This window comes from Saccopteryx leptura, chromosome 10 (genome assembly GCF_036850995.1).
Source record: "Saccopteryx leptura isolate mSacLep1 chromosome 10, mSacLep1_pri_phased_curated, whole genome shotgun sequence".
NCBI lineage: Eukaryota > Metazoa > Chordata > Mammalia > Chiroptera > Emballonuridae > Saccopteryx > Saccopteryx leptura.
This window is the reverse complement of record NC_089512.1, coordinates 62,211,418-62,237,579: the sequence shown is the minus strand read 5'-3', so window position 1 is coordinate 62,237,579 and position 26,162 is coordinate 62,211,418. Positions and strand designations below refer to the sequence as shown.

Here is a 26,162-nt window from a genome sequence, read left to right as displayed (position 1 = left end):
CGCTTCTCCTGTGTGCCCTGGCCGGGAATCAAACCCGGGTCCTCCGCGGCAAACCCCTTTCTTGACATTCTAATAAGCATAATAAAATTAGAACTTTAAAAAATCCTTTTTCTTGCAAAAAAAAATTGGCTTTTCAAGATTTGTTGAGGAAAATTCAATTTTGGTACTAAAACTGGATATCAGGCTTTCTTTTTCTTTTTTTTTTGTATTCTGTCGAGGCAAATGTATGCCTCACCTGGTTGGGAAGAAGATCACAGACTTGGAAATGCAAAGAATAAACCAAACCAAAACAAACAACAAAAAACCACCACCACCGCCAACAAAATCCCACATTTATCTATTTTAAGCATTTATAATTCTTTTCCATGTTTTCTCTGTTTTGGGCAGCAGAGATGTTTTGGTATATTGTGTTATTTTTGCTACATATTGTGACATTTTGTTAGCCCACGATAATTTATCCATTTTATATATGATAAATATATATAGTGTGATAGTCCAAAATGATTTATATATTTTACATAATATTTATATTTTATTTGTATATAAAATATGTAAGATTTAAGGCAAAATATTTATTTTGTATAATTTATTATAAGTAACAAGTGTATGTATAATAATAAACATTTTTAATCCATAATATCTGTAAAGAATTATGTGAGATGTCAGTTTTACAGGGTACACACCACAGCTGCATACATTGTTCTCAAACAGGTAGTGGCTCCTAAGAAAGCCCGCTTAGCAGAAGCTCAGAAATCCTTAGCTGAGACAATGGAGCTGCTGAATCAGAAGAGAGCAGAACTGGCTGAAGTTGAACATCATTTGGAAAATTTACAAACAGTGTTTTCTGAGAAAAATGAGGAAAGGGCTCGTTTAGAAGACCAGGTGGAACTCTGTGCTAAAAAACTTGAAAGAGCCTCAAAACTAATTGGAGGACTAGGTGGAGAACAATCAAGGTCAGATTTCTGCTCATTTTAACAATATTTAAGAATGTCAGGCTTGAGTATGTGACTTTCTTTGGATATTTATTATGATTACTGTTTTTTTTTCATTTTTTAATCTTATTTTTATTAATTTTAATGCAGTGACATTGATAAATTAGGGTACATATGTTCCAAGAAAACATCTCCAAATTATTTTGACCTTTGATTATGCTGCATACCCCTCACTCAAAGTCAAATCGTCCTCCATCACCTATCTGGTTTTCTTTGTGCCCCTACCCTCCCCCCACCCCTCCCTCTCCTTCCTCGCCCCCTCCCCACCCCTCCACCCCACTCCCTGTTACCATCACATTCTTGCCCATGTCTCTGAGTCTCATATTTATGTCCCATCTATATATGGGTTCATATAGTTCTTAGTTTTTTCTGATTTACTTATTTCACTCTGTATAATGTTATCAAGGTCCATCCATGTTATTGTAAATGATCTGATGTCATCATTTCTTATGGCTGAGTAGTATTCCATAGTATATATGTACCAAAGCTTTTAATCCACTCGTCCTCTGACAGACACTTGGGCTGTTTCCAGATCTTCGCTATTGTGAACAATGCTGCTATAAACATGGGGGTGCATTTCTCCTTCTGGAACAGTTCTATGGTGTCCTTGGGGTATATTCCTGAAAGTGGGATGGCTGGGTAAAAAGGCAGTTTGATTTTCAATTTTTTGAGGAATCTCCATACTGTTTTCACAGAGGCTGTACCAGTCTGCATTCCCACCAGCAGTGTAGGAGGGTTCCCTTTTCTCCACATCCTCGCCAGCACTTATTCTGTGTTGTTTTGTTGATAAGCGCCATTCTGACTGGTGTGAGGTGATATCTCATTGTGGTTTTAATTTGCATTTCTCTAATGATTAGTGATGTTGAGCATTTTTTCATATGCCTATTGACCATCTGTATCTCCTCTTTGGAGAAGTGTCTATTCATTTCTTTTTCCCATTTTTTGATTGGATTGTTTGTCTTTCTGGTGTTGAGATTTACAAGTTCTTTATAAATTTTGGTTATTAACCCCTTATCAGAAGTACTGTCAAATATGTTCTCCCATTGTGTAGTTTGTCTTTTTATTCTGTTCTTATTGTCTTTGGCTGTGCAAAACTTTTTTTTTTTTTTTTTTTTTGCATTTTTCTGAAGCTGAAAACAGGGAGAGACAGTCAGACAGACTCCCGCATGCGCCCGACCGGGATCCACCCGGCACGCCCACCATGGGGCGATGCTCTGCCCACCAGGGGGCGATGCTCTGCCCATCCTGGGCGTCGCCATGTTGCAACCAGAGCCACTCTAGCGCCTGAGGCAGAGGCCACAGAGCCATCCCCAGCGCCCGGGCCATCTTTGCTCCAATGGAGCCTTGGCTGTGGGAGGGGAAGAGAGAGACAGAGAGAAGGCACGGTGGAGGGGTGGAGAAGCAAATGGGCGTTTCTCCTGTGTGCCCTGGCTGGAATCGAACCCGGGTCCTCCGCACGCTAGGCTGACGCTCTACCGCTGACCCAACCGGCCAGGGCCATGTGCAAAACTTTTTAGTTTGATATAGTCCCATTTGTTTATCCTGTCTTTTATTTCCCTTGCCCGTGGAGATAAATCAGCAAATATTTCACTGCGAGAGATGTCAGAGAGCTTACTGCCTGTTTTCTTCTAAGATGTTTATGGTTTCACGGCCTACATTTAAGTCTTTTATCCATTTTGAGTTTATTTTTGTGAGTGGTGTAAGCTGGTGATCTAGTTTCATTTTTTTGCAGGTAGCTGTCCAATTTTCCCAACACCATTTGTTGAAGAGGCTGTTTTTACTCCATTGTATGCCCTTACCTCCTTTGTCAAATATCAGTTGTCCATAGAGCTGTGGGTTAATTTCTGGGTTCTCCGTTCTGTTCCATTGGTCTATGTGCCTGTTCTTATGCCAGTACCAGGCTGTTTTGAGTACAATGGCCTTGTAGTATAGCTTGATATCAGGAAGTGTGATACCTCCCCCTTTATTCTTCTTTCTTAAGATTGCTGAGGCTATTCGTGTTCTCAGATTACTGTTTTTTTAAATGGCTGGTTAAACATGTGGGACATTCTCTAAGGCACCTGGCTGGGCTTATCCAAACAGAATATCCATGTCAAAGGATGTTGTTTGCAACTTGCTTTCAAATGTTTTAAAAAGAGAGTGAGAGAAGCAAATAAGGGAAATGATCAACTTTAATCTAAATTGTGAGTATGCAAATGAACATTGTACAATTCTTTCCAGTTTTACATATATGTGCAAAACTTTTCATAATAAAATGTGGTGGAGTAATGGATGATGTATGGCTAACTTTGTTGACATTTATTTCATAAAAGATATAACTGGCTTGACCTAACAAATCCAGTTAGCTTTATTCTAATTATTTATTTGTACTGGCCAGCCAGCTATCTGATTTATTAATTATATTTGTTGAATGAATAGCATGATAAGGTATGCCTTTGACTTTATAGTGCAGATTAGATGGTTTGAAATGTACTTTTTGTTGTAAAGTTTTCATTAAATGGAAAAACATTAACCCTAACAATAGTATGTCAGCTTCTATACAACTTAAATGTAATTTTGGGTAATGAATTACAAATGTTCCTATGTTTTACAGACTAACAATAAATGCTGAAACAAACAGCAGAACCACTACTAGACCAAATCATCCTGAAGAAAATGATTAGACAAAAGGCTCTGGGTTTTTTTGTTTTTGTTTTTGCTTATTCTGAAGGGCCAAATCCTGCCTAATATTCTAATAGTGAAAGGTGGATTGTCATTTGTATAACATAGATATGCATGATTAGAGCATGTTAGAAATAGAAGAGACCTAACCTCCTCATTTTTAGATAAGCAAGTGCCCAACATTTCATGGCTTTTTGTTATAGAATTTGGACTAAAAACCCCTTGCCCTTTCAATTTAGCTTCCATAATTCTTTATAGTGAGGTTATTTCACCTTTGGTTTATCTCACAGATGGTCTCAAGCTGCAGCTGACCTTCAGATAGTATATGAAAATTTGACTGGTGATGTCTTGGTATCGGCAGGAGTAATAGCCTACCTCGGTGCTTTTACTTCTGGCTTTCGACAAACATGTATAGAAGATTGGAGCATGTTGTGCAAGGTAATGGTTTTATATTCATAAGTTTCTTTTTAGAATATTCAAAGTATGAGTTGGAGTATTTTGGGAGAAAGGATGATAATAAGGACAGAGAAGAGAAGAAATAACTGAAACTGTGAGGTCTTTCTTTTTTTCCTTTTTGTTTGATCAGTCAAGTACATCCATAGTACAATGTTCTTCTTTTTCAAATGTATTATTTTTTATGTTTTACTTTCCTTATTATTATTATTATTATTCTATTTAAAGAGAGGGACAGAAAGGGAAGGGAGGGAGGGAGAGAGATGAGCAGCATAAACTTAGTTGCTTCACTTCAGTTGTTTTTTGATTGCTTCTCATATGTGCCTTGACTGGAGAACTCAAGCCAAGCCAGTGACCCCTTACTCAAGCCAGAGACCTTGGGCTCAAGCCAGCGACCTTGGGCTCAAGTCAGTGACCTTTGGGTTCAAGCCAGCAACCTTGAGATCATGTTGATGATATCATGCTCAAGCTGATGAGCCCATGCTATGGCCAGCCACCTCCGGGTTTTGAACTGGGGCCCTTAGCATCTAGAGACAACACTCAATCCACTGCACCATTACTGGGCAGACCATTTCACATTTAAAAAAAATTTTTTTTCAATTACAGTTGGCATTTGATATTATATTAGTTTCAGGTGTACAGCATAGTGGTTAGACATTTATATAAATTATAAGATATTCCTCCCCATAAGTCTAGTACCCACCAGATACCATACATAGTTATTACAATATTATTGACTATATTCCCTATGCTGTGCTTTATTTACATCTATCTCCATAGTAGTCCAACTTTCAATTCACTTTTTTCTATTCTTTACAGTTATTAAATAATATCTAATGACATATCAATATTTTAATTTTAAAAATATTTCAATCAACAAGATGAAAGAAAACATCAGATATTTGTTTATTTATTACAGGAGAAAAAAATCCCATGTTCAGAGGAGTTCTCACTGAGTAAGACCCTGGGTGAACCAGTAAAAATTAGAGCTTGGAATATTGCTGGATTACCAACAGATGCCTTCTCCGTGGACAATGGAGTGATTGTTAATAACTCCAGGCGTTGGTAAGGAACATAAAGTATATTTATATTTCAATAATTTTATTTAAAAGTTTTCAAACATAGAGAAAAGTTGAAAGGATTTTAGAGTAAACACCCATATGGCACCTCCTACATCCTGAAATTAACATTTTATTATTCTTGCTGCTTTATCAAATATTTATCCATCCCTCTATCCATTTATCAGCACATCCTTTTTTAATGCATTTCAATATAAGTTGCAGGCATGAATATACTTTCCCCAATACTTCAGCCATGTATATCATTAATCAAAGTTCAATATTTTTTATGTTTTTTTCTTTTGAGGTGAAATTCTCATACTATATAATACACAAAATTTAAGAAAACTATTCCATGACTTCTTTAAAAAGTGTATACAAAAGTATACACTTGTGCAAGCCAAACCTCTGTCAAAATTCAGAACATGACTCCCAAGAAGTTCTCCTATGTCCCTTCTCAGTATTTCCCCACCCTCAACCCATCATAGGAAATTATTATTCTGATTATTTTCCACCATAGGTAAAATTTGCCAGTTCTAGAACTTCATATAAATAAATCATACAATACATACACTTTTGTGCAAGATTTCTTTCACATACCATAATGTTCCTATTTTTTGTTGCTGAGTGGTATTCCATTGTATGAATGTGTCATTGTTTATGCGTTCTCCTATTAATGGACACATGAACTGTTTCCAGTTTTTGATTTTTCAATGTATTTATTTTAACTAGGTATTTCTACCCATTTTTAAGATACTATAACTTTATAAGTTATACTATTTTGTGGGTAACTTTTAAAATTGCTATCTGTAGTGTGATAATTATATGAACATTCCAAATGATTTTTATTGTTATCCTTTCATTTTATATTACTTCTAAAAACTTGAAAAATTACTCTCATCGGAGAAATAGTTTCCTATAAATAGTTATTTAGTCACATTGTCCTCTAATTTTAAAAGTTTTTCATGGGGCCATATCTCAAACATACTGTGATAGGTACTATTGAGCTCTTATGTTCATGAAGTACTGTTGTAAGGGCCCTATAGCCTCACAAACTCCTATGAATTAGGTATTATTATTATTTCATTTTACAGATGAGGAAATTGATATCCAGAGTGATTTAGTAACTTGAAATTTAATAAGATAAATGAGCTAATAAGTGGTGGAGTCAGAATTTGAACCCAGGCAATTTAACTTTCAAATCTTTGTTTTTAATTACTATGTTAAATAAAAGGTAGAATAGGATATTACACTCACTATCTTTAAAATTATGATGGAAATTTCAGTATTCTTTTGGAATATGAGGTACATTAAAGTTACATTACAATCAGTGAGGAAAGGATTGATAACTCAATAAACAGTGCTGGTGTAAATGGCTACCATTATAAAAATATCATAGATTAAATTAGATCCTTACCTTTTATCACATTAAAAGATGCAAAAAAAGGCAAACTTCTAGCACAGAGAGGTCTCTGTCTACATTTTTGCTCTTAGCCTAGAGTTAGATTACTGTTTCTCAGTACACACTCTGGGTTGGGTTGTTTTGACGGCAGGGTGAGAGTTCTCTGTTGTTCTGGTTCTTACAGTCTCAAAAAGGCCCTGTGCGTATGGACCTTCTTCCTGCTAGGACTTTTCCAGCCTTTCTGCCCCTCCTTCCTAGGACCGCTTAATTCTGCCTTCTGCCTGTGGTTGGTCTTGAACAGGAGTTTCTCACCCTTCTCCTAAGTAAGAGATCCCTACTTGGTAAAGGTTGGTAAAGGTATAATGTTTTTAGCCCAAGACATGTTTTTGCTTCACACTTCAACCCTGGGGTTGAGTTTCTTTTGCTCTTGCTCCAGCTGTAATGTGTGTTTTGTCCTTACTTCTTCCAGAAATCCCAGGCCTAATTTCGGCCCAATACATGTTAATTTTCCAGCTTGGAGTTTCCTGGGTTACATAGATAATCTAAACTTGTACCCTCCACCTGCTTGAAATTTAGACCCATGGTTACAGATTCTTAGGAGACATTTTCCCAGCTGGAGGTGAGGCAGGAATCAAGATACTTTCTTCTTGTCTCTTTATGCATAGAGTTGAATTTTTTCTATCTATGATTTCACTAAGCTTTTTGTGGATTTCAGCTTAATATCAGGGTCTCAGTTCCAGCTTCTTGCCACATATAGACTCAAAGATCCCCTATATGATTAAAACTGACACTCTCCCCAAGGATAGCTACCATTTCAGCTTACACAATTACTTTTCTGGAATTCAGATCTTTCTGTGTTTCTGGTAGCTGTGTTTTTCTGGACATTTGTATTATGTATATATGTATCTCTTAAATGCATGTCACCTGTGTAGTTTTAAAATGTCATATTTTATCTACTAGTGGATAAACTAAACTAGGTGGCTGGAGGATTTTTAGGTTATTTAGATAGTCCTGCTGCTAGAATGATAGTTTATAATGAATCGATCTTTGTTCTGCTTGTTCATAATTTCTAAAGGTTTATCTGTTTATAATACTGTGCAGTAACTGAGAGCAGTGCAGACACAAGTCTGAGGATATTTGGATTCAAAGTTTTCTCTCTCACTTTCTATCTTGAGATTTTGGTAACTTATTTGACCTCTCAATGCCTCAGGTGCCCCATCTGTAAATGAAAATAATAATTCCTGCCTATAAGAAGGTTGTGAGAAAGTGCTTAGAACATAAGTGCTCGATAAATATTAGTTTTTTATAGTTACCATCTTCAGATACCTCATTTAGTGTTTATATCTCAAATTCTGACTTGCTTACTTTTTAACCATGATGAAAATACTATGCTGCTTAATTATTGTTTATTAACACATCAATCTGGCTACTTAACTTTGTTTTCCCCAAAATTACCACCTCTATCAGAAGCATAGATGGATAATGCTTTTTTCTTCAGACTAAGGATCTCAAATGTAGACTAGAATTATTTTCATACCTACATTAAGGTAAGCTTAGCATACAAAAAATATGTCTCTCTGATGGACACAACAGCTCAATTTTCCAATTGTATTTGTGATACTTACATAAGGTTGTATTAATTGGGAATTGTATTTCTTTTATAATAAAAAAGAATCTCTATTGCAATACTAAGAACATTGATTAGCACTGAAACATTAATTTACAGAAATTGTTACTTTTTGCAAGGGAAAGCATATATAAGGAAGAAGTTATTAGGCAACTTTTAAGCAATTGTTAAGTAAAATTTCTCATTTCCAAAACACATTCTCTCTGTTTTGTATAATAGCAAAATAAATTTTGACTAGTGTCTGAACCTTTTTGTGCGTTCAGTAAGATTTCAGTACAATTTGAGCTGAGAAAGAAAACAACTAGGCAGCTTGTATTGGATTGTTTTGATTTTTAGAAAGAAAAGAAAATAAAAGAACAAAGTTATTTGGGAGTAATTGACTAAAGAGCTTATTTATAGGGAAAGAGAAAGGAGATTTTATTCCTAGAAGCTGTTGAAACAGAAAGGGAATGTGTGGGTAAGCCAGAGTGACATGGAATGGAAACTCCTCTTTTTGTGCTGATATTTTAGAAAGATGACTTAATGCATTGTACTGAATGCAAAAGGAACCTAGGACAGCATTGTCACTGAGGAAGAAGAAAGAACATCATCTTCTGAATATCCAAAACCATGAATCATACGCTCTTGAACACAGTCTTTACCATACTTACATAGAAAAAAATTTCTAAATAGATCTCGAATAATATACTATACTTAACTTAGCTTATGACTCTACTGATAACCTAAGGAAATCCATTAGAGGATAATATATCTCTTACTTTAAATTTTTATGAAATAAATAGAATTATTTTTCATATTATGTTAACTTATGTCATATATTAAAATTGCGTACCTTGAAGACAATGTGTTATATTGGAAAGAGCACAGCTTACAGGTTCACAAGATCCTACTTCTGACATTAAACTAATTTTGCAAGCATGGAACTTTGGGCAAAGTACTTCCTGAGACTAAATTTCTTCATTTCAACGATAAATAAGAATAAAACTTCTTCTTCACTCTTTTCTCACAGGCCTTTTGTGAAGATTCATCCTGATATGTGAAACACATTGTATTTTTACAAATTGATGGTGATGTTTATTATTTAAATTATGTAACTTTAAAGAAATATGAATATCTATTTATTCTCCTCAGAATTTTTCTTATTATATTCTAGGCCTTTAATGATTGACCCCCAGGGTCAAGCCAATAAATGGATCAAAAACTCTGAGAAAGAAAATCAACTTAGTGTTATTAAGCTATCAGATTCAGACTATATGAGAACATTGGAAAACTGTATTCAGTTTGGAACTCCGCTTCTGTTAGAAAATGTCGGCGAAGAACTGGACCCATCTTTGGAGCCTTTACTGCTTAGACAAACTTTTAAACAAGGTAGAAGTCAATTAATATTAGTTATAGAACTGAAATATGATTAGATAAAAAATCCCCACTACATAAATTTAGTAACAAGGTTAATAACTCAGAACTTCTGTGTCATTGTTATATGTGAAAGGAAATTTGGAACAAATATCAACTTTGCCCTCCCTTCATTGCTTTAATCACTGTTAATCTAGATTGTTGTTCAGTAGAAAACATAAAGAAGCTGAAGCCAGTCTGAAATTCCTTTATCATGTGACCATGGACCACACAAAGTCCATTATTACAAATAGTAATGGATAATGTGGGACAGAGTTGAATTTAGGTAAATATTACCCACTTCATATTTTTCTGCTTATAAAAATTTTATCTCTGCTAAACTCTAGGACTTTTAAGGGCTTTAGTCATACACAAATAACTTTGGAATCATTATTGAAAATCGATAAAGAAAGATAAAAAAGAATCTTGATTTTGAAGCCTCCACAACCATAGAGTGAAGGAATCCTATTGTGTAACTGCTTACTTGCCTCTGTGTCTGTGACTCTCATCACATCTGTATTCTACTTTCAATTACTTGTAACCTGGGAAAGGCCTTAACATAGTGGGAAGGGCTATACAACTTTGGCTTACTTACTGTATGCATTTGTTTTCTGAAATACAGGTGGCATTGATTGCATCAGGCTTGGTGAAATCACTATTGAGTATTCCTTTGATTTCAAGTTTTATATCACCACAAAACTGAGAAATCCACACTATATGCCAGAGATAGCAACAAAACTGTCTTTGCTCAATTTCATGATAACTCCAGAAGGACTTGAAGATCAGTTATTAGGTATTGTTGTTGCAAAGGAGAGGTATGTATTTTCTCGGATGCGTCCAGATGGCCTGGAGAGGAATATTTGTAGGCCATTAATACTTCTGTTATGTGATTATTTCAAAACCTAGTCAAATTTTATATTTTATCATTGTAAATTAAATAAATGTATAATACCTTAAAATAGCCATTCTATAACAAGTAAGTTATAAGTCAATCATGTTATATTGGGTTCTGAATATGAGTAGTATGAGTCAGGTGATATGCCATAATTTCTGACTTTTATCTAATTGTTTAAGCCAAAAAAATTTCACCCCAGGAATGTATGCTATGGACAAAATTTAAAAATATGTTCAAAGACATATATACAGGATGTTATTAAGAAAATACTTAGGGTCCTAGCCAGTTGGCTCAGTAGTAGAGCATCGACCTGGCATATGGAAATCCCGGGTGCGATTCCTGGTCAGGGCACACAGGAGAAGCGACTATCTGCTTCTCCCCTGTCCCCTTCCCACTTGTTTCTCTCTCTCTCTCTCTCCCTCTCCCACAGCCATGGCTCAATTGGTTCAAGCACATTGATCCTGGGTGCTGAGGATGGTTCTGTGGAGCCTCTACTTCAAGAGCTAAAAATAGCTCAGTTGTGAGCACGGCCCCAGATGGGCAGAGCATCGGCTAGGTGGATTCTGGTCAGGACACATGTGGGAGTCTATCTCTCTATCTCCCCTACTCTTGCTTACACTTAAAAAGAAAAGAAAATACTTAGGATAAGAGCAAACATGCAGGACACTAAACTATATACAGTATGGGTAATATTTTATAAAAACAAGTTAATGCATGATTGCAAAAAAAGGTCAATGCATATATACAAAAAAGATTGGGAAGGAATACACCAGAATGTTACCTGTGACCATCCCCTTGGTGCTAAGATTATGGGTGATTATTCTTGTTTTCATAATTTATGTATTTTTTTTTATTACTAGCATGTGTTATTTTTTAAAAGAGAAAAATATATGCCTGGAAGGGCTATTGGTAAAGAGTTCCTTCCTGAAGCCCATCTTTGATTCCACTTGAAGCTTAATACAGTGTGTCCGTAAAGTCATGGTGCATTTTTGACCAGTCACAGGAAAGCAACAAAAGACGACAGAAATGTGAAATCTGCACCAAATAAAAGGAAAACTCTCTCAGTTTCATACCTGTTCAGTGCAGTTTGATGTGGGCTCATGCACAGATTTTTTAGGGCTCCTTAGGTAGCTATCCCATATAGCCTCTACAGACTTGTCACTGACTGATAGCCTACCAGAACGGGGTCTCTCCACCAAACTGCCGGTTTCCTTCAACTGCTTATCCCACCGAGTAATGTTATTCCTATGTGGTGGCGCTTTGTTATAAACGCGCCGATATTCATGTTGCACTTTGGTCATGGATTCGAATTTAGCAAGCCACAGAACACACTGAACTTTCCTCTGTACCATACACATCTTGACTGGCATGGCCGTGGGCTGCTCCGCTGTATACATGGTGTTACGTCATCATCTGCGCATGCGCACATGCTGCCACATCATCCTACAGAAACTGGGAGGATTTTCCTTTTATTTGGTGCAGATTTCACATATCTATCGTCTTTTGTTGCTTTCCTGTGACCAGTCAAAAGGGCACCATGACTTTACGGACACACTGTATAGCATTATCAAGTAGTCTGTTACATGACATCAAATTGTAAGTGAAAATATGTAACCATGAGGTACTTTAGTTATTCCCAATATATCAATCTCACAGAGTATCCAAGAGAGAATCATGTCATAACATTCTATAACATGATAAATTGTTATTTTAAAGTTTCATACCATCCTCGTTAAGATGTTAAGTGCCAATTTTGTCTTTTACTTGAAGGGCCAGTTGTACAACAAATCATCCTTTCTGTGTCTGCTATTGTAAACAGTAAAAATGAAATTGAATCTGACAAGGCCAAGGAATAAATAAGAAGTTGACACTCTGAGTTTCTTCTCTAGTTCTTATTCTCACGTAACTGGCTAAGCCATATGGATAAGCTTAATACATTTCAGACTTAAAACAGTACATATTATTGCCACATTTTATACATATACAATTAATGTTTTCACAAATTATTATTTGAATGGAAGTAATTTTTTCCCTTAGGTTAGAATAAAGAAATTAATCATCTTAGTTTGTATTACATGTCTACAAAATTATTTAAATGTATGATATTGTGATATATAATATTTAGATATAAATTTAGATAAATACCATAAATTTATACTAAATTTTTTTTATCTTTAAGACCAGAATTAGAAGAGGAAAGAAATGCTCTTATTCTTCAGTCTGCAGCTAACAAGAAACAGCTAAAAGACATAGAGAGAAAAATTTTGGAAACATTATCATCTTCAGAAGGGAACATTTTAGAAGATGAAAGTGCAATTAAAGTCTTAGACTCCGCTAAAATGATGTCCAATGAGATAACGAAGAAACAGCAGGTGAAAAAGAACCCTAGTAATCTTTTGATTCTTAAGATTCCAGTTTGCTCTCAGTGCTTTAAGAAAGCTTAGTAGGCTTACTGGAAAAGAAAAAAAATTATAAAATACCAAAACATAGAAACTAATTTTAAATTCACAAGAGAATATCTTACTGTTAAATTATTCAAAACCTGGCCTTATCTGTATGGTATCTTAAACAGAGAAATAAATTTAGAATATATATTTTACAAATATACATTTTTTATTATTGCATAGGTAAGGCAAGCTAGTCTGGTTTGTCCAAATTTAATAGACTGTCACCTAAAAACTGAGTTTGAGAGTTTGGCTTACTTTTGTTCCTGGTTGAAACTTAGGAAGTAAGTAGGTAATTGTTGCTTAATTGGACATTAAGTGGTTCTAGGAACTAATAAGGATGTTTTTCTGATATTGCCTAGTTATTTTTTTTGCCAGGGATAGCAGTGTGAGAGTTGGGGGTGGCAGATGAAGGAAGGAAGTCAAATGGTCCACAGCCAGGAATGTATTTATTCTAAATTCATCTATCTCAGCCAAATGGTATTTTTTCATACTGTATATATTTTTGATAGACTCCTACCATGTTATAGGTAAGAGGTCTTAGCTATCAGTTATCTTTTGCATTTATTAATTGATAAAACTATGGCCCAAAAGAAGTAGTTGAGGCCCAAGGTCGCACAATTAAATGATGTTACAGAATGACTTCCGTAGGCTATTGATGTTTAGAACTTTCTATCCTCTTTGGCCAACTCAATGAATTAAGCACATATAAATATTAGGGCAAGTAAAAAAATTTAAAAGACTAAATAGAAATTTTACTAATTGCTCAGCATCCTTCTGCCCCTCCCCCTGCACACATGTACCCCAGTTCTGGATTAGAGGACTTTTTAAAAGGCTTTTTCACACTTTCCCTTGGGAAAGTAGATATAAGTATATATTTATTAGTTCCAGTATTTTATCTTACAAAGAGAAATACATTTAAGAAATCATAATATCTTTCTTGCTGGGTCCTCCAATAGCTGAAAAAAAATTAAGGTATAAATAACAGAAGGTTTAAATGAGAATACTAAGATTATTTTTTTAATTTTTATTAATTTTAATATATTGTGTTAACATGCATTCAAATGTCCCACTCAATATAACACCCTCAACCCTAATGTACGCCCATTACACCCCCTTTACTCTCCTCCCCTTAACACCCTCCCCCCTTCCTTGTGGGTTTGCTGTTCTGTTATCTATATCTCTGTGTTATATATATATAACTTCACTAATCCCATCACTTTCTCTGATCCCATCCCCTCATCCCCCTTCCTTCTGACAGCTGTCCCTCTGCTCCCTGTGACCCCGCCTCTGCCTCTATTCCATTCCTCAGTTCACTTTGGTCATTAGCTTCCACATATAAGTGAGATCATATTCTGATTTCTTATGTAAAATGTCACCAATTTACATTATTGATAACTTTGTTTTACACTTTTATAGTCCAGATTGAGGTTTAAAACTTGTGTATAACCTGACCTGTGGTGGTACAGTGGATAAAGCGTTGACCTGGAATGCTGAGGTCACCAGTTTAAAACCCATGGATTGCCTGGTCAAGGCACATATGGGAGTTGATGCTCCCTGCTCCTCCCCCCTTCTCTCTCTCTCTCCTTTTCTAAAATGAATTTTTAAAAATTTCTTTTAGCCCTGTCCTGGAAGCATTGGTTAGCATTTGCCCTTTATGCCAAGGCTGTGGGTTCAATTTCCAGTCAGGGCACATACAAGAATCAACACAAATAAGTAGAACAACAAATCGATGTTTCTCCCTCCCTTCTTCTTTCTCAAGTCAATAAACAAAATTTTTTGAAGCCATGTTTGCAGAGTGAGAACAGAGAGAATACAGAGTGCTGAAGAAAAAGCCAGTTTTGCAGAAAAGGGAGAAGGTGTGTGGATGGGGAAACCAGAGGTTGGAAATCATTTATGAAAGCTGCCAATGAGGTTGGATGCCAGGATGCCAGTGGAGTAGGCAGATGCACAGACTCCCAGCTCACACCACCAAACTGGATTACAAATTAGTTTAGGAACAATCAGCATGAAAAACCAACTTTGGAATACAAGAACAGGTCTCTAAAACCAAGGAGCAAAGAAAAAGACACACAGAGCATGGTAGGGAGTGTGGGGCATGGTAGGAGCTCCCCTGCTTCCAGGAGTTAAGGGGAGAGGGGTGAGGCTGAGACCCAGAAGGGCTCTCATTACAAGGAGAAGAGCATAAAATATTGCTTACAGCCACTTGCCTGGGGACCTGGGAATGAGATGTGCTGAGAGGGCTGACTTGTCTTCCAAAAGGAAAGTGGAGAGAGAGAGATAGATGGTCAGGGGCAGAGGAATGCATGGCATGACCTGAAAAGCTGACTCATCCAGTGCCGAGGCAGCCATAGCTGGGAGAGGGGTTGATTCCTCCACACAGCACAATCCTAAAGTGGTTCCAGGTGACCCACCTTAAGAAAGCTCTCCAGCTCCAATCAGCACAGCAAGACACAGCTGAAAACATGAAGTGGGAAGGATGGGCAGTAACTCTGGACTCCATGGAGATCTGAGATACATCTCCCCCTACTGAAGGGGAGAAAGCACCTGGCCCCCAGAGAGAAGCTGGCAGATCAAGTCTTCAGAGTCTCAGGATATACCTACCTCATTCCTGGATACAGTTTCAAATAAGACCCCTGCTGAGATCAGTAAACAAGATTACCACCAAGTGAAGAAAACTGAGAAGAGAATAAACAAATCGAGACTTCAAAGCTGCTCTACTAAGTAAGGAGATCACAACTGAAAGAAGCCTATAAGTCATACAGAGAATAATGGGTAGGCAGAGAAGCATAAGTCATATACTTCAACAAGATAAGTCCTCAGAAAAAGTACTAGATGAATCAGAAGTAATCAAATCACCAGATGCAGAGTATAAAATAATGATTGTTAGGATGCTTAAGGATCTCAAAGCTACAATGGATGGATTTAATGAACACCTCAATAAAGAAAATGTAAGTATCCAAAAGGACACGGAAATCATAAAGAAGAACCAGACAGAAATGACAAACACAATATCAGAAATAAAGACTACACTAGAAGGAATTAAAAGCAGGCTGGATGAAGCAGAGGATCGAATCAGTGACTTAGAGGCAAGATAAGTGAAAACACGAAGCAGAAAAGCAAAGAGAAGAGAGGATCAAAAAGTAAGAGGAAATTCTAAGAGAGTTCTATGACAACATGAAGAGAACAATATCTGCATAATAGGGATTCCTGAAGGAGAAGAGAAAGAACAAGGATTAGAGAAGCTCTTTGAAGAAATTATAGGTGGAAATTTCCCAAAATTGATGCAGGAAAGAGTCACACAAGTTCAAGAAGCAGAGAGAACCCCATTAAAAAAGAACCCAAAGAGACCCACACCAAGACATATCATAATCAAAATACCAAAGCTAAGAGATAAAGAAAGAATATTAAAAGTTGTAAGAGAAAAACAGTCAATCATCTACAAAGGAACACCCATAAGGATGACATCTGACTTCTCAACAGAAACACTTGAAGCCAGAGAGGATTGGTAAGAAATATTCAAAGTAATGCAGAACAAGAACGTATGACCAAGATTTCTTTTTTTCTTTTTTTTTTTTTTTCTGAAGCTGGAAACGGGGAGAGACAGTCAGACAGACTCCTGCATGCGCCCGACCGGGATCCACCCGGCACGCCCACCAGGGGCAACGCTCTGCCCACCAGGGGGCGATGCTCTGCCCCTCCGGGGCATCGCTCTGCCGTGACCAGAGCCACTCTAGCACCTGGGGCAGAGGCCAAGGAGCCATCCCCAGCACCCGGGCCATCTTTGCTCCAATGGAGCCTTGGCTGCGGGAGGGGAAGAGAGAGACAGAGAAGAAGGAGGGGGGGGGTGGAGAAGCAAATGTGCCCAAGTGTCCGTCAGAGGAAAAGTGGATTAAAAAGCTTTGGTACATATATACTATGGAATACTACTCAGCCATAAGAAATGATGACATCGGATCATTTACAATAACATGGATGGACCTTGATAACATTATATGGAATGAAATAAGTAAATCAGAAAAAAAAACTAAGAACTATATGAATCCATACATAGAAGGGACATAAAAATGAGACTCAGAGACATGAACAAGAATGTGATGGCAACAGGGGTGGGGGGTGGGGGGAGGGGAGATGGGGTGAAGAAGGAGAGAGGGGTTGGGGGAGGGGAGGGGCACAAAGAAAACCAGATAGAAGGTGACAGAAGATAATTTAACTTTGGGGGAGGGGTATACAGCACAATCAAATGTCAAAATAATCTAGAGATGTTTTCTCTCAACATATGTACCCTGATTTATCAATGTCACTGCATTAAATTTAATAAATAAATTTTAAAAAATAAAAAAATAAAATAAAATTGAAGGAGAAATAAAAAACTTCCCAGACAAAAAACTCAAGGAATTCATCACAACCAACCAATGCTGCAAAAAATGTTAAGGGGCCTGCTATAGACAGAACAAAGTGGAATATATATATATGTATATTAAAAGAGGAATATAGATTAAAGAAAAAATATGGCAATAAACAACTACATATCAATAATAACCTTAAATGTAAATGGATTAAATGCTCCAATCAAAAGACATAGGGTAGCTGAATGGAGAAGAAAACAGAACCCATACATATGCTGTCTACAGGAGACCCACCTCAAAACAAAAGATACACATAGATTAAAAGTAAAAGGCTGGAAAAAACATTTTATGTAAATGGAAATGAAAAAAAATCTGGCGTAGCAATACATATATATGACAAAATAGACCTTAAAACAAAGACTATACTAAGAGATAACAAAGATCACATAATGATAAAGGAGGAGATAACCATTATAAATATCTATGCACCTAATATAGGAGCACCTAAATATATAGAGCAGATTTTGATGGACATAAAGAGAGAGATCAACAGCAATACTATAATAGTAGGGGATTTCAATACCCCACTAACATCAATGCATAGATCCTCAAGAAAGAAAATTAACAAACAGCAGAATTAAGGGACACACTAGATCAACTGGATTTAATAGATATCTTCAGAACCATTCACTCTAAAGCAGCTGAATATACATTCTTCTCAAGTGTGCATGGTACATTCTTTAGGATAGACCACATATTAGGGTATAAAACAAGTCTCAACAAAGTTAAGAAGATTGAAACCATATCAAGCATCTTCTCTGACCACAATGGCATGAAACTAGAAATCAACTACAATAGAAAAACTGAAAAACACTCAAACTCTTGAAAACTAAACAGCATGTTATTAAACAATGAATGGGCCAACAATGAAATCAAGGAAGAAATAAAAAATTTCCTTGAATCAAATGAAAATGAGCATGCAACAACTCAAAGTCTATGGGACACAGCAAAAGCAGTCCTGAGGGGGAAGTTCATAACATTACAGGCATACCTTAAGAAGCTAGAAAAAGCTCAAATAAACAACTTAATCCTACAACTAAAAGAACTAGAAAAAGAACAGCAAGTAAAGCCTAGAGGAAGTAGAAGGAAAGAAATAATAAAGATCAGAGTGGAAATGAATAATATAGAGACTAAAAAAAACAATACAGAGGATCAATGAAACCAAGAGCTGGTTCTTTGAAAAAGTAAACAAGATCAATGAACCCTTAGCCAGGCTCACCAAGAAGAAAAGAGAAAGGACTCAAATAAATAAAATTAGAATTGAGAAAAGAGAAGTAACAACAAACATAGAAGAAATACAAAGAATTGTAAGAAAATACTATGAAGAACTGTATACAAAAAGTTAGAGAACCTCGGTGAAATGGACAAATTCCTTGAAAAATATAATCTTTCAAAAATCAATTTGAAAGAATCAAAAAACCTAAATAGACTGATTACAACAAATGAGATTGAACCAGTTATCAAAAAGCTCCCAACAAACAAAAGCCCTGGGCCAGTTGGCTTCACAGGCAAATTCTACCAAATATTCAAAGAACTAACTCCTATCCTTCTCAAGCTACTTTTAAAAATTCAAGAGGAGGGAAATCTTCCAAGCTCCTTTTATGAGGCAAGCATAATTCTGATTCCAAAGCCAGGCAAAGACAACACAAAGAAAGAAAACAATAGGCCAATATCCCTGATGAATTTAGATGTTAAGATTCTCAACTAAGTATTAGAAACTGGATCCAACAATACATGAAAAAAATCATACATCATGATCAAGTGGTATTTATTTTGGGGAGGTAAGGCTGATACAATATTTGCAAATCAATCAATGTGATTCATCACATAAACAAAAGGAAGGAGAAAAACCACATTATAATATCAATACATGCATTAAAATCATTTGATAGAATCCAGCACCCATTTATGATCAAACTGTCAGCCAAGTGGGAATACAGGGAACATACCTCAAAATGATAAAGGCCATCTATGACAGGCTCACAGCCAACATCATACTCAATGGGAAAAAGTTAAAAGCAATCCCCTTAAGATCAGGAACAAGGCAGGGGTGCCCCCTTTCACCACTCTTATTTAATATAGTTCTGGAAGTCCTAGCCACAACAATCAGACAAGAAGAAGAAATAAAAGGCATCCAAATTGGAAAAGAAGAAGTAAAACTATCATTATTTGCTGATGATATGATATTGTATATAGAAAACCCTAAAGTCGCAGTCAATAAACTACTGGACCTGATAAAGGAATTCAGCAAGGTGTCAGGATATAAAATTAATACTCAGAAATCATAGGCTTTTTTTTTTTTTTTTGTATTTTTCTAAAATTGGAAACGGGGAGGCAATCAGACAGACTCCTGCATGCACCCGACCGGGATCCCTCCGGCATGCCCACCACGGGGGGGATGATCTGTCCATCTGGGGCGTTGCTCTGTCACAACGAGAGCCATTCTAGTGCCTGAGGCAGAGGCCATGGAGCCATCCTCAGCGCCTGGGCCAACTTTTTGTTCCAGTGGAGCCTTGGCTGCAGGAGGGGAAGAGAGAGACAGAGAGGAAGGAGAGGGGGAGAGGTGGAGAAGCAGATGGGCGCTTCTCCTGTGTGCCCTGGCTGGTAATCAAATCCGGGACTCCTGCACACCAGGCCGATGCTCTACCACTGAGCCAACTGGCCAGGGCCAATCAGAGGCATTTTTATACACCAACAATGATCTGTCTGAAAGAGAAATTAAGAAAACAGGCCTGACCTGTGGTGGCGCAGTGGATAAAGCATCGACCTGGAAATGCTGAGGTCACCGGTTCGAAACCCGGGGCTTGCCTGGTCAAGGCACATATGGGAGTTGATGCTTCCAGCTCCTCCCCCCTTCTCTCTCTCTGTCTCTCTCTCCTCTCTCTCCCTCTCTGTCTCTCTCCTCTCTAAAAACGAATAAATAAAAAAAAAGAAAGAAAACAATCCCCTTCACTATTGCAACAAAGAAAATAAAATACCTAGGAGTAAACTTAACCAAGGAGGTTAAAGACTTGTACTCAGAAAATTATAAAACATTGATAAAGAAATCAAGGGAGATACAAACAAGTGGAAGCATATACCGTGTTCATGGCTAGGAAGAATAAACATCATTAAAATGTCCATTTTATCCAAAGCAATTTAAAAATTCAATGCAATTCCTATTAAAAGACCAAGGACATACTTCAAAGATATAGAACAAATATTCCAAAAATTCATATGGAACCAAAAAAGAACACGAATAGCCTCAGAAATCTTGAAAAAGAAGAATAAAGTGGGTGTTATCATACTTCCTGATATCAAGATATACTGCAAGGCCACTGTACTCAAAACAGCTTGGTACTGGCATAAGAACGGGCATATAGATCAATGAAACAGAACAGAGAACCCAGAAATTAACCCGCACCTTTATGAACAACTGATATTTGACAAGAGTGGTAATAGCATACAGTGGAGTAAAGACAGTCTCTTTAACAAATGGTGTTGGGAAAATTAGACAGCTACCTGCACAAAAATGAAACTAGACCACCAACTCACACCATTCACAAAAATAAACTCAAAATGGATAAAAGAATTAAATGTAAGTCATGAAACCATAAGCATCTTAGAGGAAAGCATAGGCAATAAGCTCTCCGACATCACTTACAGCAATATATTGGCTGATTTATCTCCACACTCCAGGGAAATAAAGGACACGATAAACAAATGGGACTACATCAAACTAAAAAGCTTTTGCACAGCTAAAGACAATATGAACAAAATAAAAAGGCAAACTACACAATGGGAGAACATATTCGACAATACGTCTGCTAAGGGGTTAATAACCAAAATTTATAAAGAACTTGTAAAACTCAACACCAGGAAGATAAATAATCCCATCAAAAAATAGGCAAAAGAAATGAATAGACACTTCTCCAAAGAGGACCTACAGATGGCCAGTAGTCATATGAAAAATTACTCAACACCACTAATCATTAGAGAAATGCAAATTAAAACTGCAATGAGATATCACCTCACACCAGTCAAAATGGCGCTCATCAACAAAACAACACAGAATAAGTGCTGGTGAGGATGAAAGGGAACCCTCCTGCACTGCTGGTGGGAATGAAGACTGGTGCAGCCACTGTGGAAAACAGTATGGAGATCCCTCAAAAAAGTTAAAAATCAAACTGCCTTTTGACCCAGGCATCCCACTTTTGGGAATATATTCCAAGAACACCACATCAACAAGTCAAAAGGAGAAGTGCACCCCCATATATGGCAGCATTGTTTACAATAGCCAAGATCTGAAAACAGCCCAAGTGCCCATCAGTGGACCAGTGGATTAAAAAAGCTTTGGTACGTATACACAATGGAATATTATGGGGCCATGAAAAAGAAGGAAATATTATTTTTTGTGACAACATGGATGGACCTGGAAACTATTACATTAAGTGAAATAAGCCAGGCAGAGAAAGAAAAATATTATATGACCTCACTCATCTGAGGAATCTGACGAACAATATGAACTGAGGAGCGGAATAGAGACAGAGGCGGGATCATAGGATCCAGAATGAAAGTGGACAGAGGGAAAGGGGATGATAGGATGATACGATGGGAGGAGAGCAGAAAAGCAAATCCTGGAGGAAAGGTGGGAAGGCGTTACAGGGAGGGGAGCAGGGGGGATGTACTGGGGAACATGAAGGAGGGGAGGATGTATTCAGGGGGACACTAGAATCTATGAAAACATAATAAATTAAAAAATAGCCCTGGCCGGTTGGCTCAGTGGTAGAGCGTTGGCCTGGTATGCAGAAGTCCTGGGTTCGATTCCCGGCCAGGGCACACAGGAGAAGCGCCCATCTGCTTCTCCACTCCTCCCCCTCTCCTTCCTCTCTGTCTCTCTCTTCCCCTCCCGCAGCCAAGGCTCCATTGGAGCAAAGATGGCCCGGGCGCTGGGGATGGCTCCTTGGCCTCTGCCCCAGGCATTATAGTGGCTCTGGTCGCAGCAGAGCGACGCCTGGGAGGGGCAGAGCATCGCCCCCTGGTGGGCAGAGCCTCGCCCCATGGTGGGCGTGCCAGGTGGATCCCGGTCGGGCGCATGCGGGAGTCTGTCTGACTGTCTCTCCCGTTTCTAGCTTCAGAAAAATAAAAAAAAAATTATAAAAAATAAATAAGTAAACAAATTTTTTAAAACATGCTTTTAACTATGGTTAATACAGTATAATTTGGGGGAAAGTTTGTTAGCAAGGAACAGAAACCCATTCAAATTAGCTCAAATAAAAAAGTTACAATGGGATATTCTTCCAATGGTACAAAGTACATTCAAGCCTCAGAATAAATGGGAAGCATTAAGTTTCTATGTTTTGCCTCTTCCCCTTTATTCAAGGTTGTGTTGCCCTTCTCTCTACTTCGAGACCAATTTCTTCTGTAAAACTTTTGTGTCTATTTGTTCCTATATATATCTTGCCCGTAGAAACCAATTCTGGTCCCATTACCTTTTAGCAGTGATGCCCAATACCACCTGACATCATTTTCTAAGGCTCTTAAAGGGTAGAAATTTGGAGGGAAATTGATTAGTTTATCTTGGGTCTGGCTCTATCCCTACCACCTGATTGAATCAGCTGCAAATGGGATAATTCGATATAAACGTGACTACATAGGTTCACTTACTCAGCAGAGTCTGTGGTTAGCATTTCCAAAGAAAATGGGTTGGAAAAGTGCTGTTCACATTTTCCCTGTAGAATATTACTCTATCAGATTGAGCTGTCAGTATAAAAGTTGTTATCTTGAAGAAATTTTTTCTTTTGAAGTGGACTATCTATACCCCCTATTAGTCTAGAAAAGTTAAACATATCAGAAACTAGTTGAAAAGGGATTTTCTTAATGTATAAAACCATCAATGAATAAATATTTCTGAGTACCTACTCTGCCAAATTTTGTGCTGGGTTCTGGTACCTGTGTTGACACCTTAAACATCCACACATACACACTTGCTCTCTCTCCCTCTCTGTCTATGACCTATTAAAATAAAGAGAGTGAAAAAATAAAATGAAATAAAAGAAGGTGAGTGACTATAGTAGACACAAGTAAAAAAAAAAATAAACAAAGATTGATAGCTCTGGTAATTCTCAAATAAGACAGAGATGGTTAGTGAGAAATCACAACTCTAACCTGTAAACTTCTGGTCTTCCTCTTTTCTCTCTCCATAGTTCTTTCTCTCTTTCTCCTCTTCCTTTCCTTCCTTCTTCCCTCCCTTCCTCCCATCTTCCCTCCCTCCCTTCCTTCCTCCCTCCCTCCCTTCCTTCCTTCCTTCCTTCCTTTCTTCCTTCCTTCCTTCCTTCCTTCCTTCCTTCCTTCCCTCCCTCCTCCCCTCCTCCCCTCCTCCCCTCCTCCCTTCCTCCCTTCCTCCCTTCCTTCCTTTCTTCCCTCCCTCCTCCCCTCCTCCCCTCCTCCCCTTCTCCCTTCCTCCCTCCCTCCCTCCTCCCTCCTTTCCTTCCTTCCTTCCTTCCTTCCTTCCTTCCTTCCTTCCTTCCTTCGTTCCTTCCTTCCTTCCTTCCTTCCTTCCTTCCTTCCTAGCTTTTAGCATAACAAAACACTTTCCTGTAAACTATGCTGCTCCTATAATTTTGTCTAAGTTAGCTGCATACTATTTTAAAATACAAACTTCATAACCCTGGCTGGTTAGCTCAGTTGGTTAGAGCATCATCACAAAATGACAAGGTTGTGGGTTTCATCCCTGGTCAGGGCACACACAAGAAGCAACCAATGAATGCATGACAGAGTGGACCAACAAATGAATGCTTCCCTTCCCCCTCCCCTTTCTCTCCCTTCCTCTCAATGTCTCTCTTAAAAAAAATCAAGACCTGGCCAGATAGCTTTGGAGTGTCATCCAGAAACGCAGCAGTTGCTGGTTCGATCCTTGGTCAGGGCACATACAGGAACAGCTTGATGTTCCTGTCTCTCTGTCTCTCTCCCTGCTTCTCTAAAAAAATAATAATAAAAATAAAATAAAATGTAAACTTCATTATATGAGCAATATATAATTAAAACACATTTTCTATTTCTTAATCTTGATTTTTTTTTCTTCTAGATTGCAGAAAAAACAGAACTCAAAATAGCAGAGTCTCGAGAAGGCTACAGACCCATTGCTAAACATTCATCAGTATTATTCTTTAGCATTGCAGACCTGGCTAACATTGATCCCATGTACCAGTACTCTCTCACCTGGTTTGTGAACCTTTATATCAACTCTATTCATGACAGGTAAACTTTCTCTAGCTTTATTCATACTCTCTAGGTTGCGTTTTCACCATCCTTTCCATTAAGTAAGTGTGTATATACATATAAATTTTTTCTTATTACTTGTGTAATACATAATATTCATTATAGAACACTTGGAAATATGGAAAAGTGAAAGAAAGGAAGAAAGAAAAAGCAGGCCTTTCTTTTTTTTCTGACAGAGAAAGAGACAGAAAGAATGACAGATAGGGATAGACAGACAGGAAGGGAGAGAGATGAGAAGCATCAATTCCTCGTTGCAGTACCTTAGTTGTTCATTGATTGCTTTCTCATATGTGCCTTGACTGAGGGTCTACAGTGAGCTTGCGACCCCTTGCTCAAGCCAGTGACCTTGGGCTCAAGCCAGCAACCTTGGGCTTCAAGCCACTGACCAGGAGTCATGTCTATGGTCCTACACTCAAGCCAGTGACCTTGGGCTCAAGCCAGCGACTTTGGGCTTCAAGCTACTGACCAGGAGTCATGTCTATGATCCTACACTCAAGCCAGTGACCCACACTCAAGCTGGTGAATCCCTGCTCAAGTCAGATGGGCCCACACTCAAGCTGGCAACCTCAGGGTTTTAAACCTGGGTCCTCCGCATCCCATTTCAATGCTCTATCCACTGTGCCATTGCCTGGTCAGGTGGCCTTTCTTCCCTGCTCACACAAATTAGGGGATATTTTTTGTATGAGCAGTATATTTTAAGTTTTGTTTCACTTCTACACAAGATTTAGACCAAGAGGGATTAGCTTTAGTCCTTTTTTCTCCTCTCTTTTAAATAAATGGTTTGAGCCTACCATGTTGATTTTCCATGGGTTCTTAATAGAACAATCTCTTGAGTGATTGAAATCCCTGAGCTTTCCCAGTTGGAATATAGAATTTGAATTTATACAACCCACATGATGGAAGAAATTCAAATTGAGGTATTGATATAAATGTCAGTAACAAGTGTTGATGAGGATGTGGAGTCATCAGAACCCTCATGCATGGCTGCTGAGATTATAAAATAGTGCAGCCACTTTGGGAACATTTTGGAAGTTCCTTAAAATATTAAACATACTGTAGATTTGCCATATGATCCAGTAATTCCAACAAATTCAGCAGTTCTTGGATGTACACTGAAGAAAATTTAATGCTTATGTCCACACAGAAACTTACTGTTTTCTGTTTTTAGACACATACATAAAAAAACTATTCAAAAGTTACTTGGGTTAGCTTTTCCCCTAATTGTATGGTGATGTCATTCATGTGAAAGATAGTTAGGTTCATTATTTTCCTCATTCTTATTGATTTTATTTTATTTTTTGTTGTTGATTTTGATTTTATTATATTATAAGCATGTGACTATTAATTTGATTCCAAAATAAATTCTGTAATAAAAATTCTGCTCAAAAAAGTGTTACTGCCCCCTACCCTTCCATCCCACTCCCATGGACTCAAGTATTACTTTTTTAAATGAAATTTTTAATTTTGATATAAATGTAGACTCACATGGAATTTTTTTTCTGAAGCTGGAAACGGGGAGAGACAGTCAGACAGACTCCCGCATGCGCCCGACCGGGATCCACCCGGCAC

The 26,162-nt window shown here is 37.6% G+C and overlaps 1 protein-coding gene across 1 annotated transcript in view; it reads left to right on the top strand.

The window, feature by feature from the left end:
• Window positions 1-26,162, top strand: part of DNAH12 (dynein axonemal heavy chain 12) — a 399,320-nt gene that overhangs the window by 291,518 nt on the left and 81,640 nt on the right. The window contains exons 53-59 of the mRNA XM_066351331.1: window positions 712-953; window positions 3,944-4,091; window positions 5,026-5,171; window positions 9,347-9,561; window positions 10,208-10,400; window positions 12,660-12,852; window positions 24,400-24,572. Coding sequence (XP_066207428.1) covers window positions 712-953; window positions 3,944-4,091; window positions 5,026-5,171; window positions 9,347-9,561; window positions 10,208-10,400; window positions 12,660-12,852; window positions 24,400-24,572 — 1,310 coding nt within the window. The remainder of the gene's footprint in view (window positions 1-711; window positions 954-3,943; window positions 4,092-5,025; window positions 5,172-9,346; window positions 9,562-10,207; window positions 10,401-12,659; window positions 12,853-24,399; window positions 24,573-26,162) is intronic.